The 17,665-nt window shown below is 54.0% G+C and overlaps 1 protein-coding gene across 2 annotated transcripts in view; it reads left to right on the forward strand.

Annotated features, from left to right (window-relative positions):
• Nucleotides 1-17,665, forward strand: part of STX1A (syntaxin 1A) — an 88,045-nt gene that overhangs the window by 49,947 nt on the left and 20,433 nt on the right. For both annotated transcript variants that reach the window (XM_040613099.1, XM_040613108.1), the window contains exons 4-5: nucleotides 7,702-7,776; nucleotides 11,165-11,238. In XM_040613099.1, coding sequence (XP_040469033.1) covers nucleotides 7,702-7,776; nucleotides 11,165-11,238 — 149 coding nt within the window. The remainder of the gene's footprint in view (nucleotides 1-7,701; nucleotides 7,777-11,164; nucleotides 11,239-17,665) is intronic.

Raw genomic sequence — 17,665 nt, forward strand, 5'->3', positions numbered from 1 at the left:
ACAGCCAGGGTTGGAGATCTCTGACAAGTGGGTACATTTGCAGCTGGTGGGAGCAGCCGTCCGAAGCTATTCACTCACGTAAATTGTGCTGCCTTAATAGGGTGCCCCTCGCGGGGGCAGCTCTGTCACGGGCCAAGATGCGTCCCCAGGGCTGCTGGCTGCAGCTGCCTGCCCTCACCCATGCAGTGCCCACCGCATCGGTCCTGTGCGACACTGCTCTGCTCTCATCGGGCCCATCACCCGCTTTGAGCAGCGTTTTAGCAGGACCTCATTGCTGTGCAAACAAAACCACGCTCTTCAGCTTGCATTGTAGCTCAGTGTATGTAATAATTGCTGAAAAAATAATTAAAAGAGCTCCTAAACTCCCCTTGCTTGGAGCCACTGACAGTGCTGTTCCCTGGCAGCTTGGTGGCCTCCCACTTTCCGAGGAGCAGCTCCGGTGGAGCCGTGAGCTGGTGTGCTGGCATGAGGCGTGACGACTGGGGATGCTGGAGGCAAGCTGTGTGTCCTACGAGGTCTGCTGCTGAATGCAAACTGTTCCTTCCATGGCTGTGATGGAAGGTGGCTCCACGAGCCCATGCCAGGCGGGATGGGCAGCAGATCTTGGGAGCTGTTTTGTTGCATGAGTTGGATTCAAGCCCACATGAATGTCCAGGCAGGGTTACAACATTTATATGGCTCCCCTTCATCTCTAGCTCTTCATCACCGTCTGCAAACTGTTGTTTTAGTGGGAGTAGTTGGAAAAAAATGAAAACCCAACACTTTCTCCAAAAAGAGAAACTGGAATGAGTTAGCTGCCCCGTCTCTGTCTCTTCCACCTTTTGCACAGGTTCATCACCAGACCTAAGTGCTGCGTTGTGAGCAAACTTTGATCCCCTCATTTAGGCCTCTGGATTATAAGCAACCAACAAGCGTGGCAGCAGGAGAAGCCCTTGGTGCATAGCCCGGCTCTTCCCTTGTGGCTCTTCCTTTGTCCCAAGATGCGCCCCAGGGGGTAGCATGGTCATGGCCAGCTCAGCAACAGGCTGGGAAAGGGCTTTGCATGCTGGGCTCCTGGGTGTGAGCTGCCCATGGCCACTCCGTCGTTGCAAGCCCGGTTGTTGGTGCAAACCTCTCGGTGTCGGTCCGGCCGGCAGACTTGGACTCTGCTTGTTGGTGACGGTAGCTTGGTGCCTCTGCCTGGCCGGACCGGCAGCCTGCGAGGGGCACGCTGGGTTTCCTGGATGTGCGAAACAGGATCCATCGCTGCTAATATAAAAAGTATCTTACAGACACAGTCCCACTGATGTTACTAGCTCTGAATTACCTAAATTATGTAATGTAATTTATATTTTTATTACATCAAAATATGTAATCAGTTAAACATCCTACCTGCTTCCTTCCTTAGTGACGTAAAAAGTCAAAAGCTACAGATTTAACCTGTTGAGGATCACCTCCAAACACAAACGGATGGTACAGATGAGGCATTTCGGGGAGCACCTTTAGTTCCAGGGGATCAGTAAGAGCTTTTCAGACCCTTCTGTGCATCAGCTCTGTTCTGCTCCAACATAAAAGCCTTGTGACATTTTGCAGTGACATTGGACCCAAGCAGCGTCTCTCCTTGCTGCACCTCCAGCAGGATTTCTCCCTTCTGACATGCTGGAAGTTAAAAATCCCAGGGCTCCCGGCCCTTCATGGACATCTCCCATGCCCTCACTCCTGGTGAAGGCAGATGCATGGCATCGCTGTATCCTGTTTCTGCAACCTGGCAAACAGCTGGAGCTCCTTCTATTCCTTCTGCATGGAAGAGACAATTCCAGCTCTGCTCAGGGCGGTGGTCGCACAGTTTTCTGTCCACCCCTCTGCATGCTTCTCTCTTCTGTCATACCTGCTGCAAATGGTTGTGTTGGTCACAGTTGAAAAAACTAGAAAATTAGGAAAGGACGGAGTCGGCATCTTGCAAATTGAGCATCTGATTTTTTTTTCTTCTTATTTTACTTAGCTTGCATAAGTAAGTTGCAATGCCAGACTCTGAGCTGCATTTCGCAGAATCGCAGACTGGTGGGGGTTGGAAGGGGCTGCTGGAGATGAGCTAGTCCAAGCCCTGCTACAGCAGGTTCTCCTAGAGCAGGTTGCACGGAGTCATGTCCAGGCAGGCTGTGACTGTCTCCAGGGAAGGAGACCCCACAGCCTCTCCGGGCGGCCTGTGCCAGGGCTCTGTCACCCTCAAGGTGAAGAAGCTCTTCCTCATGTTCAGAAGGAACTTCTCATGTTGCAGTTTGTGCCTGTTGCCCCTTGCCCTGTCGCTGGCCACTGCTGGAAAGAGCCTGGCCCTGTCCTCCTGACACTTGCCCTTAAGCTGTTTGTGGACATTGATAAGACCTCCTCAGTCTGCTGTTCTCCAGGCTGAATAGGCCCAGCTCTCCCGGCCTTTCCTCGTGAGGGAGATGCTCCAGTCCCCTCACCACCTTTGTAGCCTCTGCTGGGCTCTTTCCGAGCAGTTCCCAGTCCCTCTGGAACGGGGAGCCCAGCACTGGACACAGCACTCCAGAGCAGCCTCACCAGGGCAGAGCGGAGGGGGAGGGTCACCTCCCTCCACCTGCTGGCCACGCTTCTCTTTGTGTATCCCAGGGTCCCACTGACCCCTTGGCCACCAGGGCACACTGCTGGCCCATGGGCAACTTGCTGCCCACCAGCACTCCCAGGTCTTTCTCTGCAGAGCTGCCTTCCAGCAGGCCAGCCCAGCCTGTGCTGGTGCGTGGGGCTGTCCCTCCCCAGGTGTTCTCAAGAGGGAACATCAGCTTTTGGGAACTGAAGGACTGCATAGAGGTCACTAACATCCCAAATCTCTTTTGGCAAATGGGACTTGAGCTGGGAAGTCCTTCTCCACAAGGCTGCTCTCTCTTCCCCCACCCCCCAGTCTGTGCAGGTACTGGGGACTGCCCCAACCCAGGTGCAGGACCCTGCACTTGGCCCAGCTGAACTTCATGAGGTTTGCACAGACCCACTGCTCCGGCCTATCCAGGGCCCTCTGCCATCCCTTCCCTCCAGCATCTCAGCTGCACCAGTCAGCTTCATGTCACCCACAAACCTGCTGAGGGTGCACTTAATCCCACTGTCTGTTGTTGATGAAGACAACAGATGAAGTGTTGGTCCCAGTATGGACACCATTTGTTACTGGGTTTCACTTGCACATCGAGCCATTGACTGCAGCTCTTTGGACGTGGCCATCCAGCCAATTCCTTATCCATCTATAGTCCATCCATCAAATCCGTATCTCTCCGAATAAGAAGCAAGAAGGTTGTGGGAGACCATATGAAATGCCTTACAGAAGTCCAGGTTGGTAACACCTGTAGCTCTTCCCTTGTCCACTGATGCGGTGACTCCATTGTGGAAGACCACCGGCTCAGCCAGGCAGGATTTGCCCTTGGTGAAGTGACCTTCACTGTCTCATCACCTCCCTGTCATCCATATGTTTTTACATGTCTTCCAGGAGGCTCTGCTACATGATCTTAGTGGGCTCGGAGGTGAGGCTCGCTGGTCAGTAGTTCCCAGCTTGGGGCTGGAAAACCTTTCTAGCCAATCTCCTCCTTGGTGATTTTTAAAACAGATTTAATTTTTGTTACTTTAAGGCCATAAAACACTATGGAAAATGTTTCAATCAACTCCATAGATCCAGGAAGGATTCCTTGTGGCTTGCTCCCAGAGCCCAGGTAGCTTGTGGGGCTGCCAGGTCTGTGCTTCCTCTTTGCATTTGTGTTTAAAAGAAACCCTACATTTTGTAAATGTAAGTGCCAAGATAAACAGGCACATCAATGGCAACCTGCAAAAGATAGAAGAAAAGTTTCAAGGTGAGAAAGGTTTATTTTTTAAACTTGCAGGAACCGTGGTCAGGATCTTCTTTAATTTTGTATTAAAAAAGTTAGCTCTTTGCCAAAAAGATCCTTCTTGCAGCTCTGTCAGGTAACTCAGTTATGAATTAGTTTGGAATTGCGCTCTTGATTACATTGGTTGGCTGTTATCAGTAAAGAACCGCAGGCCACAGAGGGGTGAAGGTTTATTAATCTGAATGATAAGTGAGCCAGGAAGCTTTGATGGCTGAGAACTGTACCGTGTGTGCAAAGTCACCGTATCGTGCGTGCAGAGTCAGTGTTGCGGTGATGCTCTGGTGTGCTGCAGTGGGTGGGTGTCAGTCCTGCAGTTGGCTGTGAGGGGTGCAGGTCTGGTGCCTGTCCCAGCCCTTCTGCTCACCGCTGGGTGCTTTGGAGGCTGTTTCCCTCCTCTGTTGACGGCAATATCAGTGCTGCGTGTTGGGCTGCAGGCAGGATCCCCTCCAGCCCTGAGGAGCATCCTACATGGCAGCACTGGGTGCTGGTTTCTTGCATTTGTCCCCTTCCGTGTTGCACGGGGGATGCTTTTGGGAACTCAGAGTTGTGGGGAAGGGGAATGCCAGGGAATCTGTTTTCCCTCTTTCCCAAGCAGCTGAGGCTGTGCTGGAGCTGAGTGTTGCCAGCCTGGGCTGGGTGTTTGCCCTCTTCCAGGTGGCTACCCTGGTTGCTGTTGGCAGAGGGAGGGGAGAGAGGTCCCACCACTGCCTGCACCCCTGCCTCCCCCGTGCCACCTGAACTCCCGGGCAGGTCACAGTGGGGACTGGGGACATGGCCCCACAGTGCTGGTGGCCATGGGGACGTCCCTGCCTCCCTGCTGTGCTCAATGCCGCTGGAGCAGAACAGACTTTCCAGGATGGCTGTGGGATGCAGGGAGCCTGGCCCATCCTCTTAAACGTCATGTCTTGCCCTTTAGCACTGCTCTGCTCGCTGGTGTGACTCCGGCCATAGCAGTGGCGATGTTGTGGTACTTCAGCTTCTTGTTGCTGAATGTTACTCACTGTGAATGGTTAAATAGATTTGAGTGAGTCACTTAAACAGACACCATGGATGTGAAAATAATTGTCTAGGAAGCCTGTGCCTGCCAGGTCGCCAAGTAATCCTCACACATCCTGTGAGTCGAAGCCAGCCAGAAGGAGTGTGTTCTCCCTGCTGCTCAGTTGGAAATATTTTGAGGGAAGACAGCCTAACTCCCCATCCCATGTCCCCTCCATCCATCCACACAGTCCCGTCCCCTTCCTGGGTGAGCAAGCCTAGCTCCCTGCCTGTCCCTGTGTTTGTGGCAGCCTGTTGTCCCCCAGCACTCCAAGGTCTTTGCTTCCCCGTCAGCGGGTCCTAACCTGTCTGGGTACAGGGAGTTACTCAGCTCAGGCTGGCTTGTTTCTTTTTTAAATACAAGTTCTTTCAAGAACAGGGAGAAAATAAATAATTAGTCACTTAAAGGAGAACTCAAATGGAAAATGTCCTCTTCCCTTCCCTGCATTTGTGTGTATTGTCCAGCAAATAAAGAATTTACCGCTTCCCCTGGTGAGGCCACTGTGTTGCTCAGAAATACCTGGAGCCTGGGGTGAGGGTGTTAGCAGATGTGTTCCTCTTCTCCTTTTCCCAGTAGTGCTGAGGCTCTTGGCTCGGGGTCAGAAATGTGTACAACTGTCTATAGGATGTGACCTTCCCCCAGCACATTCCCATCATGATGATTTTATAATTATGCCTGTGACTGGCAGCTGGGAATGTGCAGCATCAGAGCTACCACAGCCATTGAAATGACTCAGTTAATGTGCCTAGAGTCTGTTAAACAAAGTTTAATTTAATTAAGTCAGTCTTGATCTCATCAAAATCAAGAGGGAGCATGAGGGTGGCAGCATTTCTGAGAAATCATATTTGAATGGCAGGTGGTTTGTACTTTCTTTAGTATCTGGATTTTGAGATATTGCAACGTGCTGGTCTCGGTGCTGAGTTTTGGAGTTGGCCACCCCACAGTCAGGGCACTGCTGTGTGGGAAGCTGGGCTGCCGCAAGCCCACAGGTCAGCACAGGGTATTTTGTACCACCCAACCTCACCCAACCTTTTTGCAGTTGTGCAGCATGCAGGGCTGCGCAGGCAGAACATGGTTGGGTACCTGCATGCTGGGCATGGGTGCTGTGCCCCACACTCCAGCCTTGCTGGTGTGCTCAGGGCAGGGTCTGGCAGGATGGTGAGGGGCACACCTGCATGTCCCAGCTCCTTCAAGGATGCTGGTTTCTGGGACAAAACCTGGCTGAGATCACAGCATCACAGAGTAGTTTGGGTTGGAAGGGACCTTCAGAGATCATCCAGTCCACCCCCCTGCCATGGGCAGGAACATCTCCCACCAGAGCAGGTTGCCCAAAGCCCCGTCCCACCTGGCCCTGACCCCTGCCAGGGATGGGGCACCCACAGCCGCTCTGGGCAGCCTGTGCCCGTGTCACCACCCTCGTGGTGCAACGTTCCTTCCCTCTGTCCAGCCTAACCCCACCGTCATTCAGTTCAAAGCCATTGCCTTGTGCTGGGGACCCCAGAGCTGGAGCAGCGCTGCGGGGGGCTGTGAGGAGAGCGGAGCAGAGGGGGAGCATCCCCTCCCTTGAGCTGCTGGTGATGCAGCCCAGGAGGTGCTTGGCTTTCTGGGCTGCAAGTGCACGTTGCTGGCTGATGTCCCCTTTGTCATGCACCAATATCTCTCTGTTCTTTGCTGCATGACTGATCAAGGAGCTTCATGCCGATCCAGGTTTGCTGAGCACGTGGCTTGTGGCTTGGAGGTGCTGCTGCTATGCAGCAAAAAGTCTTACAAGGCCCAAATGCCAGGAGATGTTGCAATGGTTGTGCTGTTAGTGGTGGTGAGTTCAGAGCCGATTGCTGGCGTTTGCGCGCAGGAGCAAGGGCAGAGAGCCCTGTGCTAGACCCCATCAGCCAGGCAGGGCTTGGAACCTCCCCATCTGATGTACTTCTTCTGAATGTGACATATGCTGTAGTTGCGTCCTCTCTCTAGCCAATTCAGGAGTCCTGCAGCCTGGTAGACTCTTGTAAAAGCCCTCACAGTCTTGGAGAGACAACCCTGGGGAGATGTTGAGACTCACCGATGGGCTCTGTGCGCAGCAGGACTCTTCTTCCAGTGTGAGCCACGTGCAGGTCACACAGGCTTGCATGGGATGTCCGCGGGGACAAGGAGGAAGGGACTTGCTTGTACTTACTCTTATTTGCAACTCCTGTGCCCCTGCCCGTTGAAATAGGAGAATTGCAGCACACCCTCCCACCACTGCTGGGCTGCTTAGTCATTTCATGGGCTGTGGGACTGTTGGGTGGTGGTGGTGTTTCTGGCCACTTTAGCCCCTATTTTTCTGCCAAAAGCAGCAAATTCAGGCTGGGGAGCGAACACACAGACCCTGGCTGTTAGTCAGGGGGTGTTAGAGGAAAATGTCACCTTTCATAATGCCCTGGGAGGGGCTGGCCGGTGTGGCAGAGGCTTGGGGAGATCAGCCCTTGGTGAGCAGAAGATTTTTGGTGTCCAGCAGCGGTTTTCTCTCCACTCAGGAACTAGCTCTGTGGATTGTGTATCCCTTCCCTTCCATTTTCCGCGGAGCACTGGGTATGGGGGAGGTTAGGGCAGTGTGGCCAGGGGGTCCCTGGCTCCCTGCTTGCCTGACCGGCAATGGGTTTATTTCCAGGCTCAGGAGAGTCCAGCAGGTGTGTGAGGAAAAAGTGCTCCCAGTCTGGAAGTGGGAGTGCTCCCAGCTCTGGACTCCACATGCTGCAGGGCCAGGCAGCAGATTTTTAGCGGTGTCTCCAACACCTCCGTCTTTGCTCTTTTCTTTCTCCCCAGAAACAAAGGAGGAGCTGGAAGAGCTGATGTCTGACATAAAGAAGACGGCGAACAAAGTGCGCTCCAAGCTAAAGAGTGAGTATTTGCTTGTGATGCTGCTGTGGGGCTCTGCCCGCTGCCCTCCTGCCCTGCAGCCCCAGGCAGCGGGTGCCGCAGCTCCCACCCTGGGCTGGGCATGCAGCAGGCAGAGCGCATCGCTGCCGGGTCCTGCTCCGTGCCCCTGGTGCTCTGCACTTCCCGCTAGTCCCCCGTGACCGCAAGTGCCGCCGGGCCCTGGCTGTCACCTCAACCCTACGCTGGCAGCAGCTGGGGTTTGGCTCGGGTCAAGGCAGTTGTGGGGTGGTTTGCTCTAGGTAGGAAAGGGCAGGTTATGGACACGCCGCCAGCCCAGCCTGCACAACCTCTGGCAACCGAGCTGACGCAAGGAGGGGTCACAGAGCTGGGGGAAGGGACAGCCAGAAGTGGCACCTGCCATTGCTTTGCAATGATGGCCCAGGGATGGGCATCATCTTCTCTCCTCCAGCATAATCTGGCTGCTTTTATGTGCCCTTTATGAATTTGTCTCCTTGTGCCCTGTCCCCAGGATCGAGGTGAGGGAACGGGGCCACGAGCACCTAATGGGCTGCAAGCAAGTCCCATGCTGCCAGCACAGGCAGACGTTGTGCTCTCCTGGTGAGCCCTGGCTCTGAGCAAACCGCAGCATGGCCAAATGCCGCCAGGTTGTTGACAACAGGTTGTTGCAGACAGGTGGTTGAAGAGGTGCTGCTGTGGGACTCGCAAGGCTCCAAGAAGAGCTGGCTCTGACCCGGTGAGCCAGGTTGGCACAGGCAGCCTAGGCAGGCACAGCACCAAGGAGTCCCCATGTGGAGAACCATGGTCCCTCTTCCTTATGTGTCTCTCTGGCAGCATGGGGCATACTTCCCTGCTGCTCCCATCCCGCCCCTGCGGGGCTAGTATTGCTTTTCCATCCCTAGTGCAGGCTGCATTGCTTGTGGCTCTGCCCAAGGCAGTGGTGCCTCCTGCCCATCCCGGCTGCACCGCTAGCGTAGGCGGGCAGGAGGCACCGCTCCTCCAGATGGGCTCTGTGGGGCAGCGGTGGGGAAGAAGGGGGCTGTTGGACTCGAGGAAAGTTGTCCTGACTCATCAGCATGCCCTGTTACCTTGGCATGCCTCCACCTTGGGTAGCGCAGGGGCAGAACGTGGCCAACGTGACTGTTAGTTTCCACCATTGGGAGGGTCAGTTGGTCTCTGACAAGTGGGGAGTGAGGACAACACGACTGTCAGCCCGCTGATGGCAGGAGTTGTGCTGGAGCACTTGGACTAGCCCAAAAGCCCAAGACTGCACCCATGGGATTCAGTGGTTCAGTGAGGACGGCAGCATCTTGAGGCAGGTCACCCTGGCGTGGCTCAGATTTGCCTGTAGTGGTCTTGGACATCAGCGTGGGCTTTGCCCGAGATTGTTGCAGGAGACCTGGCTGTGTCTGAAGGGTGGGAGAGGACCTGGTGCTTCCCCCATGGCAGCAGCGTTCTCCCTAATCCCAGGGTTTCGTGGGAGCCCCGCAGCTATGGAGGACTCTAGATACGGCTGGAGCTGTTCGTTAGGTTCCTCACCACTGGTGTGGCCATGGCTCATGTTTATGCCAGAAGGAGACTTGTACCTCTGCTGCCTCCTTGCTGCCCTCTGTCCTGATGTGTGATCTCAGGTAGACCCCGGAACAAGAACCAGGGGCCAGCTTACCCATTTCGTAGACCAGGGGTCCCTTCCCATGCACCAGAGCCCCCCCTCAGCCATACTGGGACCCTGCCGTCCAGGTGGGGACAGGGTTTAGCCTGTGCAAAACAAAAATCCATTTCCATAGCTGGTTTTTTTTTTCTGTATTTTTGAAGGGGCTTTGAGAGCCTGTAGGATTGCAGGACAGGCTCCAATTCCCGTTTCCTTCTTCCAGAAAAGACTCACTGGTATCGTATTTACCTGGAACAGCAGATGATTAGTCCTTGTGCTTTGTCCCAAATTGCCTTGTGGCCAGCACGATCAATGAAAGAAAACAGTCAGGACTGATCAAAAACACCATCTGCTGACAACGAATTGACTTTTTTAGGACAGACATTGCTCATGCAGTGGGCAATTCTAATTACGAGCTTCTCGGGAGAATGTGATTTTATTAATTATCATAAATTCACAATGTTTGCCAATACTGTTCCTTGAGAACAGGGAACGGTTTATGGCAAGTGTGGAGGAAGACCAGTTGCTGATGAAATATGCTGGGCAGGCAGCAGCCGGTGCGCTGACAGGCAGTGGAGCGTACAGGAGAAGTGCTGTGGCCGTCTGACTGTGTGGGATGGGACCTTTCAGATAAGCTCTAGATACAGACGCTTGTTCCAGGAGAGAATAGGAGGGAGTGCAGAATTTGTGCCGATGTTCTGCAGCACTCCCCTGGAGCACGCTGTGCTGTTGAGCACCCTCTGAGAGCACTGTGCAGGGGTCCCCAGGCCCACAGTCCCTCTTACAGCGCTGCTGCTTGGTGCAGGGCAGTACCGTGAGGCCACCCGTGCTCACCGGCACGAAGCAGGAGCTCAGATGTGCACCATGGTGGTGATGTCCTGCACTCTGCCCTGCTGCACTGGTTGGTGCTGGGGAGCCACTGGGCAGCTCCAGGGAATGGGGAGCCCCTGCTGCAGGAGGAGCCTGCTTCATGCTAGGCTTGTGGGACCGGCTCCAGCGTGGAGGGTGCTGGGGACAGCAGAGCTCAGAGAACTGGGGGATGTCTGCCTTGCGCTGTGCCAGACCTCCTGCCCTGCAGCCTCGTGCCCTCTCCCTGCCCAAACCACAGTGGGATGCTGAGCAGGGAAGTGCTCTTTCCTGCTGTGATTTACGGTCTTTGGGCAAGTGAGGAGTTCATCTCACTGAGTTGCACCACCGGGCATAATGAAGAGGGAAAATCTCTGCCTTGCTGCAGAGGACTGTTTTAGCAAGATGAAGCATGCTCTCGCCAGCCTGGTGGGTCCTCCCTGTGCAAGGCCGGGCAGCTGGCAGACCTACTATTTTTAGGGTCCCTGGAGAAGTCTTGAGCTTGGTTATTTTGCAGAGACATTTTAGCTCTGGGTTTCCTCCTGCTGCCTAGCAGGGGGAGAGCAGCATTCCATTTTGCTTGAATACTGGGAAGTGTGAAGATCAGACCTGAACATCAGTTTTGTATTGAAATCCTTGCTTACCAGCCTGGGGGTGACAGGTGCTGCCCTTGACAGCACCAGGTCTTGGCCAGTGGCCAGGCACTGAGTGCTTCGCAGTAATGAAATGGGGCTTTGCTGCCAGTCCAGGCGAAACCACAGGCAGGAGCAGGAGACTGCTCGATGCCAGACGCTCCATGATTTGCAGGCTTGTCTTTTACAGCCCCTTTGCCAAACAATCCCTTTTCCTTTTCTAAACGGCGTGAAATAATCTGTGTCCTTTTACCTTGACCAGGTATTGAGCAGAGTATTGAACAAGAGGAAGGACTGAACAGGTCATCTGCTGACCTGCGGATAAGGAAAACTCAGGTGAGTCTCTACCCTGTGGCGCTGGGAGGGGGAGGGCAGGCAGCAGCTGGAGGCAGCTGAGGGATCCCAGGAGCTGAGTGAGAGGGGAGGGCTGCGCTTGGCTTTAGAGCAATCAGGTTGCAAATACTGAGCAAAGTAACACAGCACATTTCTGAACAGATCAGCGAAAAAGCCAGCCTGACCTATGACGTAGGTACATGCAGAAGGAGCTGTGGCAGGGAGGGCAGCATGCATTGGTGTTGTGCCTGCGTGCAACTCTGGGCATCTCTGTGGACAAACAGGCAGGTGGGTTTCTGCACATCCATGTTAAGCGTATCACTAAAGATGATTTTGACTGGAGCAAAAACACCTTTTGAAGTGCCAGCATTGTGGCGGGGACTGTTTGCCTGCAGCGTGTTCAGAAACCTGCAGCCTTGGTGTGTTTCTGCAGTGCCTGGAAGGATGCTTGAACAGTTCATAAACGAGACCAGACTTACTAATGCAGCTGGGTAACTCGCCTGAAGTTTCATTTCATCTAAGAAGATGGGTGGTCTTTCAGAGGGTACTGTGCAGGCTTGCAGCCTGCTGGAAATGTTCTTCCCTGTTGGGGCTGTGGTTGCCCCTCCACCGGGCATTGATGTGGCTTTGCAGCCCAGGAGACATTAGACTTTTGAAGGGCTGACACAACTTTTCTGCTTTTCCATGGAACCAACAGTAACTAGCACCTTGTTTAGATGGGTTTCTTAGCAGGGTTATCCAGGGGTAGAGGCAGAGATGGGGTGCACCTCCATTCTCCTCCTTCTAGGTGTGTTAAGCTCAGTTGTGACAGACGGTTGTGCTGCTTGTGCTTCTGCCTGCAGCCAAGGTGGGGTGAAGTGTGTTGGCTCTGCAAGAGATGGAGGTTGAGGGACATGGGGCTTGTCCATGGGTCCAACAGCACACACTGGAAGCGGGAAGTCATCAACTCTGCTTTGAACTGAGGCTGGGCTGCATGACCATCCCTTCCAGCCTCAATTATCCTACAGTTCTATGTAACTTCCCTCCCACCCCCCCAAAGTCAAGAAATAGCTTAGAAATATTTGATGTAAGAAGTGTTGGAGTATCTTGCAAAGAGGCTTTTCTCTCAGGAGCAGCGGGAATGTCTGATTGCTGCGGATGTCCCTGCTGAGCGCCGCTTGAGTCCTGGCCTAAGGCAGCTGGAAAGAGAGGGCAGGTCACAAACATCTCTCTGGTGTCGGTGGTGGGTACTAGTGGGAACACTTTGAGAACACCAACAGAGAGAGCGCATGCAGTCAGTGGGGTTACGGCAAGGCCAGTAACGTGGCAGAAAGTGCCAAAAGAAAATTTCCTTGGGGAAGCAGCAGGCAAGCACGACGCGGGAAGGCAGTGCAAAGTGCTGGAGGAGCACTGATGGAAAGGCTGTTGAGGGGCAGCTGGGGGCAGGGGAGATGACTGAGCTTCATACACCCCTCATGCAGCCTGTGGAACCTGCACAGGTCTCAGGTTAACTCAGAAGCATTTGACTGCTGATGACCTGAGGTCTCATAAGACAAGGTTACCCATGGTCTCCAGGTGCTTTGGAAACCAGGGCTTGAATTCCTAAATAATGCGTGCTTTACAAAAATAGGACATACTTTTACAAGTTTTCTGAAATCAGAGCTATGCAATAGTCTTGGGCATCCCAGGGTTGCAGAGCATGTTGTGATGGAGGCAGGAAAGACCAAGGCCGTGGCTCTAGTGGGCTCTGTTGGATCAGCCAGTGGTGCAGATTTGTTTGGATCAGGCGGAGGCACGTGGTGGCACCTTGGCCCCAGCATGGGTGCAGGACTCCGTGCTGACTGGAGCTGCTGTACTGTGCACCGTGCGCAGGAGGGTGGGTGGCACCTGGCACTGCACCCACAAACACATCATTAACGCCAGCTTTTCAAGGAAGGTGGATCTGAAAGAGTGCATTTGTGCTGGGTTGGCACCCTGTGTTGTGTGACCATGACATTTTTGTATTGAGTCCATCCCTTGTTGTCTGTGGTCTGAGCTCTGAAAGCTGAACTAGTTGAGCCTGATGAAATGGCACTAGATAGAGGAGATTACTGGTGTATACTGGAAAAAGTGTACAAAGCAAACAAGTGTTAGATTTAGAGATGGCATAACTTGGCCACACTACTCGGTGACAGGCTGAAAACGTGGTTTAATTCTCGTGGGGAAGTGATTGTGGAAGAACGTGATGTTTTACAGCTTCAGCTCCTCCATCTGCCCGAAGGAAAGTCAGAGACTTGATTGCATGAACTGTTTGACGAGATCTTCCCCCATCATCTGTGATTCACCCTGGACAAAGCAGCTCCCTCCAAGGCCTTTCCCAGAGAGGGGCTGTGCCTGCTCAGTGTTGGTTTTGTAGTGTTGCCCCAGGCCACGGGCATGGTGGGGAAGCGCATCCATGGGGCCTTCTCAGGTGTGGGGTGTGACCAGGCTTCTCCCTTCCTCTTGCGCAGGGGTGCTGCTGCCTTTGGGGGCACCAGGGTGGTGTCCAGCAGACCCTCGCTGAGGACGGGTGAGCCTCTCCCCGCTGTACAAGGGTGCTCAGGCCCTGATAGCAGGATCAGGCCATCCACTGACAGTTGCGTGCCTAGGCCATGGCCAGCTCCTGGGTGCTTCTGCATCTTGGCGTGGGATCTGACCTCAGCACTGCCTCCTCTGCAGCTACTTGGACTCTAAAAGCTACTGGTTCATGTATAGGCTGAAAGGGTCACTTCTCCCCTGCCAACCACCACAAGTCAGGCTGTCGTGAGGATCTCGCAGGGGAAGGGGATCACTCTTGAGTGACCCCAAGCGCCTGCTCAGCCCGCAGGTCCCCTCATCTCCAACTTGCCGTGCGTGGTTCGTGGTTCACTGGACTCTTTTCTGTGCTCTGCCGTGTTCGTTTACTTTGTTGAAATGTTTATGCCTTGGGAGGTGGCTCAAGCACATTTTTGTCCTCTTGCTTTGTCCTGCAGAAGCGGTGAGTCTGAGGACCACTGCTCATGAGCAGGCAGTGTCCTGTGTGTCTCCTGCAGGGAGAGGGAAGAAAGAGTTAGATAAACTGAATGGAAGTGTACACATGGAAGCGGCAGAGGGAACGGCAGAAAATGGGATACAGGACTGGTGTAGGTTGATGGCACCTAACCCAAAAGGTCATCGAGATGCCAGCATGAATACATGCAGCTTCTAAGAAGGCTTAGGGTGGAAAACCATTAGGCAGTGTATTCCAGGACAGGAGGTGAGAGGGCCTCTGAAGGTCCCATGCAATTTAAATCATTCCATAATTGTAGTTCAGCTGTGCTGCCTAATGACCCTGGGGCAGGACAGGTTAATGGGGTGGAAGGTTGGTGTTGCTGGCAGCTCCTGGTGAGCACAAAAGATGCATCCCAACCCCCTCTGTGGCCACCAGTAGCAAAGGCCCAGGTGAAGGGGACCTGTAGGACATGTCACACACAAACGCTGCTAGCCATACGTTTTGTGGTGCATGCGATTTTGGGGCGTGAGAAAACGGGTGAATCCAGAAGGGAGTGAAACCAGCTTTATTTTAAATATATTTTTATTGAGTAAACTCCCTTCCTGTTCAGTGCAGTCTCACGCTAGGCTTTGTTAGCTCAGTTGCAGCACTCTGGTGTTGAGCTTCTTTGGTTCATGTCTGTATTTTAAGCACCTTGCCTGTCCCGCCTTGGCCATGGGCTTGGGTGGTGAGAGTTCAGCCAGGCTGGAGACGTTTCCCCAGGGGCAGTCACACTGTGGTGGCTGGACAAACCATCTGCATTGCAATGAGCCGTGTTGAGGACATGCATCTTGGGTCCAGGACATCTGGACCTGAGGGCTATGAGCCTGTTATGGGTGTCTTGCCATCGCAGCATCTTAAAATCAGCCTTCTCTGGGCTGAAGCTTTGTCTTCTGCCCCACCAGGCAGGGTTGCTGTGTAGTTTTTACAGTGAGTTGGCCACCCTTCTGGTGATCCTTTGTTGAGAGAGCGCCCAGCAAGATGCAGTCATTGCTCCAGCAGTGGAATCAGCCTCGGCATTGCTGCAGGATGAGCTGCAGTGCTCTGTCCTCGCTGGTAGTAGTGGAGGAGGTGCATGAAAATGATGTGTCTCAGAGCAGAGAAGCAAGGCCTTGCTCTGCAATGAAGATTGTGTTTTAGCAAACTATTAAACTGCTAAAGGTAACAGGAGCTGCCGGCATTGCTCTTCAGCACCTAGAAGTGGGGATCCTGGCATGGATCTGCTGCTCTTGCAGGGGGTTTATGCACAAATACAGCTCAGTAAAAATCCTCCTTTCTCTGAGCACTTTGCAGTGAAGCCAGAGTAATTTTAGCATTTGTAGTTTATCTCCTTTGCAGTCTGGGAAGCCACTTGAGTAGTCTGCTCTCCTGTGCTGCACCTGGTGCCAGATCAAGACAGCAGCAACGTTAACTGATCATTTCTGCAGAGGCAGCTTCCAGCTCGGAGCCCAGTGTCCTGCTGGTCCTGCACGAGTGGCAGGAGGCTACCGTGGCTGAGCCTGGGGCAGTGGGGAAGCAGTCCTCTGCAAAACTGGGGCATAAGAAAGGCTTGTCTCCAGAGCAAGTGGGAAGGAGAATTAATTCTGGAGTGTAGTGAAGCCAAAGCAAAGGGTGGTGCAACAGCACACAGCAAAGGACAGCAGCAGGTCCCTCTGCACGCCAGCACTCCGGTCCTTCCCTGGAGGGATCCTGGCACAGACAGCGCTGCTCTAGTTGGGCAGTGTCGGGGGGAGTCAGCAGGTCTCTTCGCTGGAAAAACCTCTGTCATTACCACCCCAGAGACACTGCTGTGTGCTGACAGCAGTGCTGTGAAACCCACACTGGGCTTTCTGCCCTGTTGCTCTCCCCTGTGCCCTTCAGGAGCTGTTTGCCATCTCAAACGCAGGTGCCGGGTGGCAGTGGCGTGGAGGGGGAGAGCGAGGAGGTGGGAGTTGAAGGTGGCTGGCCCTGGTGTCAGCTGTGGTGTCCCCATGTGTCCCAGGCAAAGGCATTACTTCTGCAGTTTCTAAGGAAACTAGAGGTGGCCATAAATCAGTGCTTTGTAGCCCAGGGCCATGAATTTGAGCAGAGTTTACATTTGCTCCTTGTTGAAGCTCTGTGATTTGGAAATCATCCTGGCACATGGGAGAGTGGGATTCAGGGCTCTGCTCCACCACAGAGTCACAGAGTGGTTTGGGTTGGAAGGGACCTTCAGAGATCATCCAGTCCACCCCCCTGCCATGGGCAGGAACATCTCCCACCAGAGCAGGTTGCCCAAAGCCCCGTCCCACCTGGCCCTGACCCCTGCCAGGGATGGGGCACCCACAGCCGCTCTGGGCAGCCTGTGCCCGTGTCACCACCCTCGTGGTGCAACATTCCTTCCCTCTGTCCAGCCTAAACCTACTCTCTTCCAGTTCAAAGCCGCTGCCCCTTGTCCTGTCGCTGCAGGCCCTGGTCAAAGCCTCTCCCCATCTTTCCTGTGTGCCCCCTTGAAGCGCTGAGCGGTCGCAGGAAGATGTGTCCGGAGCCGCCTCTTCTCCAGGCTGCACAACCCCGACTCTGTCATCCATGGACCACTCGGTCAAGGAGCTGGGAGGTCTTCTTGTAATTTGGGCATTTCTTAGCATTTCTTTAGGTTCTGTAGGTAATTAGGGGAGAGGAGCTCCTCTGGGCTGCAGCTTGGAGCCCCTGCACTGGGAGGCTGAGATGGGCAGTGTAGACACTGCTGCGCTTTGGGGCTTTGGCTTCTGACCTGGGCGGTCTCTGACTCTGGGCTCCTGCAGCTGTTAGTCTTCCCAGGGATGCCGACCCCATGCTGGGACCCCGTGTCCCTCAGTGTAGAAGACTGAAGCTGGGTTAATTAGCATTGATAATATACAGCTGTGGGCTGGCTTCAGGGCTGGCCCATGTAGATAAGGTGCAGCTGTCGCTGGGTAAGTGAAGTGGTTGAGAGCCAGTGAAGGGAGAGCAGCCGAGGAAGAAGTGGGGAGAGGAAAAAGCAAGAGAAGAGCAGAGTGTGCCCTGGATGAGGCGAAGGCAGCAGAGGGACTGTATGAAGAGTATGCTGGATGACATCATGAAAGACCTTGTTGCAGGTTGATAGTTTGGAGAGTGCTGTGACACAGTGTGCGTGCCCAGTGTGCATGCTCGTGTGCAGGAGGGGGGTGGAGGCTGGGAGGTGAGCTGGGCACAGGGTGGTGTTGTCCCAGGGTTGTGTTGCTGCATGTGGTGGGTAAGAGGAGGGGACAGCTCTGGCAGGCTGGCTAGCAGCACTGCTGGGCTGTGTGTGCCTGATGGTTGAGCTGTACTGGTGCAACTGTTGTAGCTGTCACCTGAGGAACTGTGTGGGGTGAGCTTGTATTAAAGCAGTCTTCTGGCTGGAGCATACCATTAGTGTGAAAGTGTCCCTCGCTCTTGCTTATGTTGGTTTTTGCCCTGGTACCT

Source organism: Falco naumanni, chromosome 1 (assembly GCF_017639655.2).
Source record: "Falco naumanni isolate bFalNau1 chromosome 1, bFalNau1.pat, whole genome shotgun sequence".
Taxonomy (NCBI): domain Eukaryota; kingdom Metazoa; phylum Chordata; class Aves; order Falconiformes; family Falconidae; genus Falco; species Falco naumanni.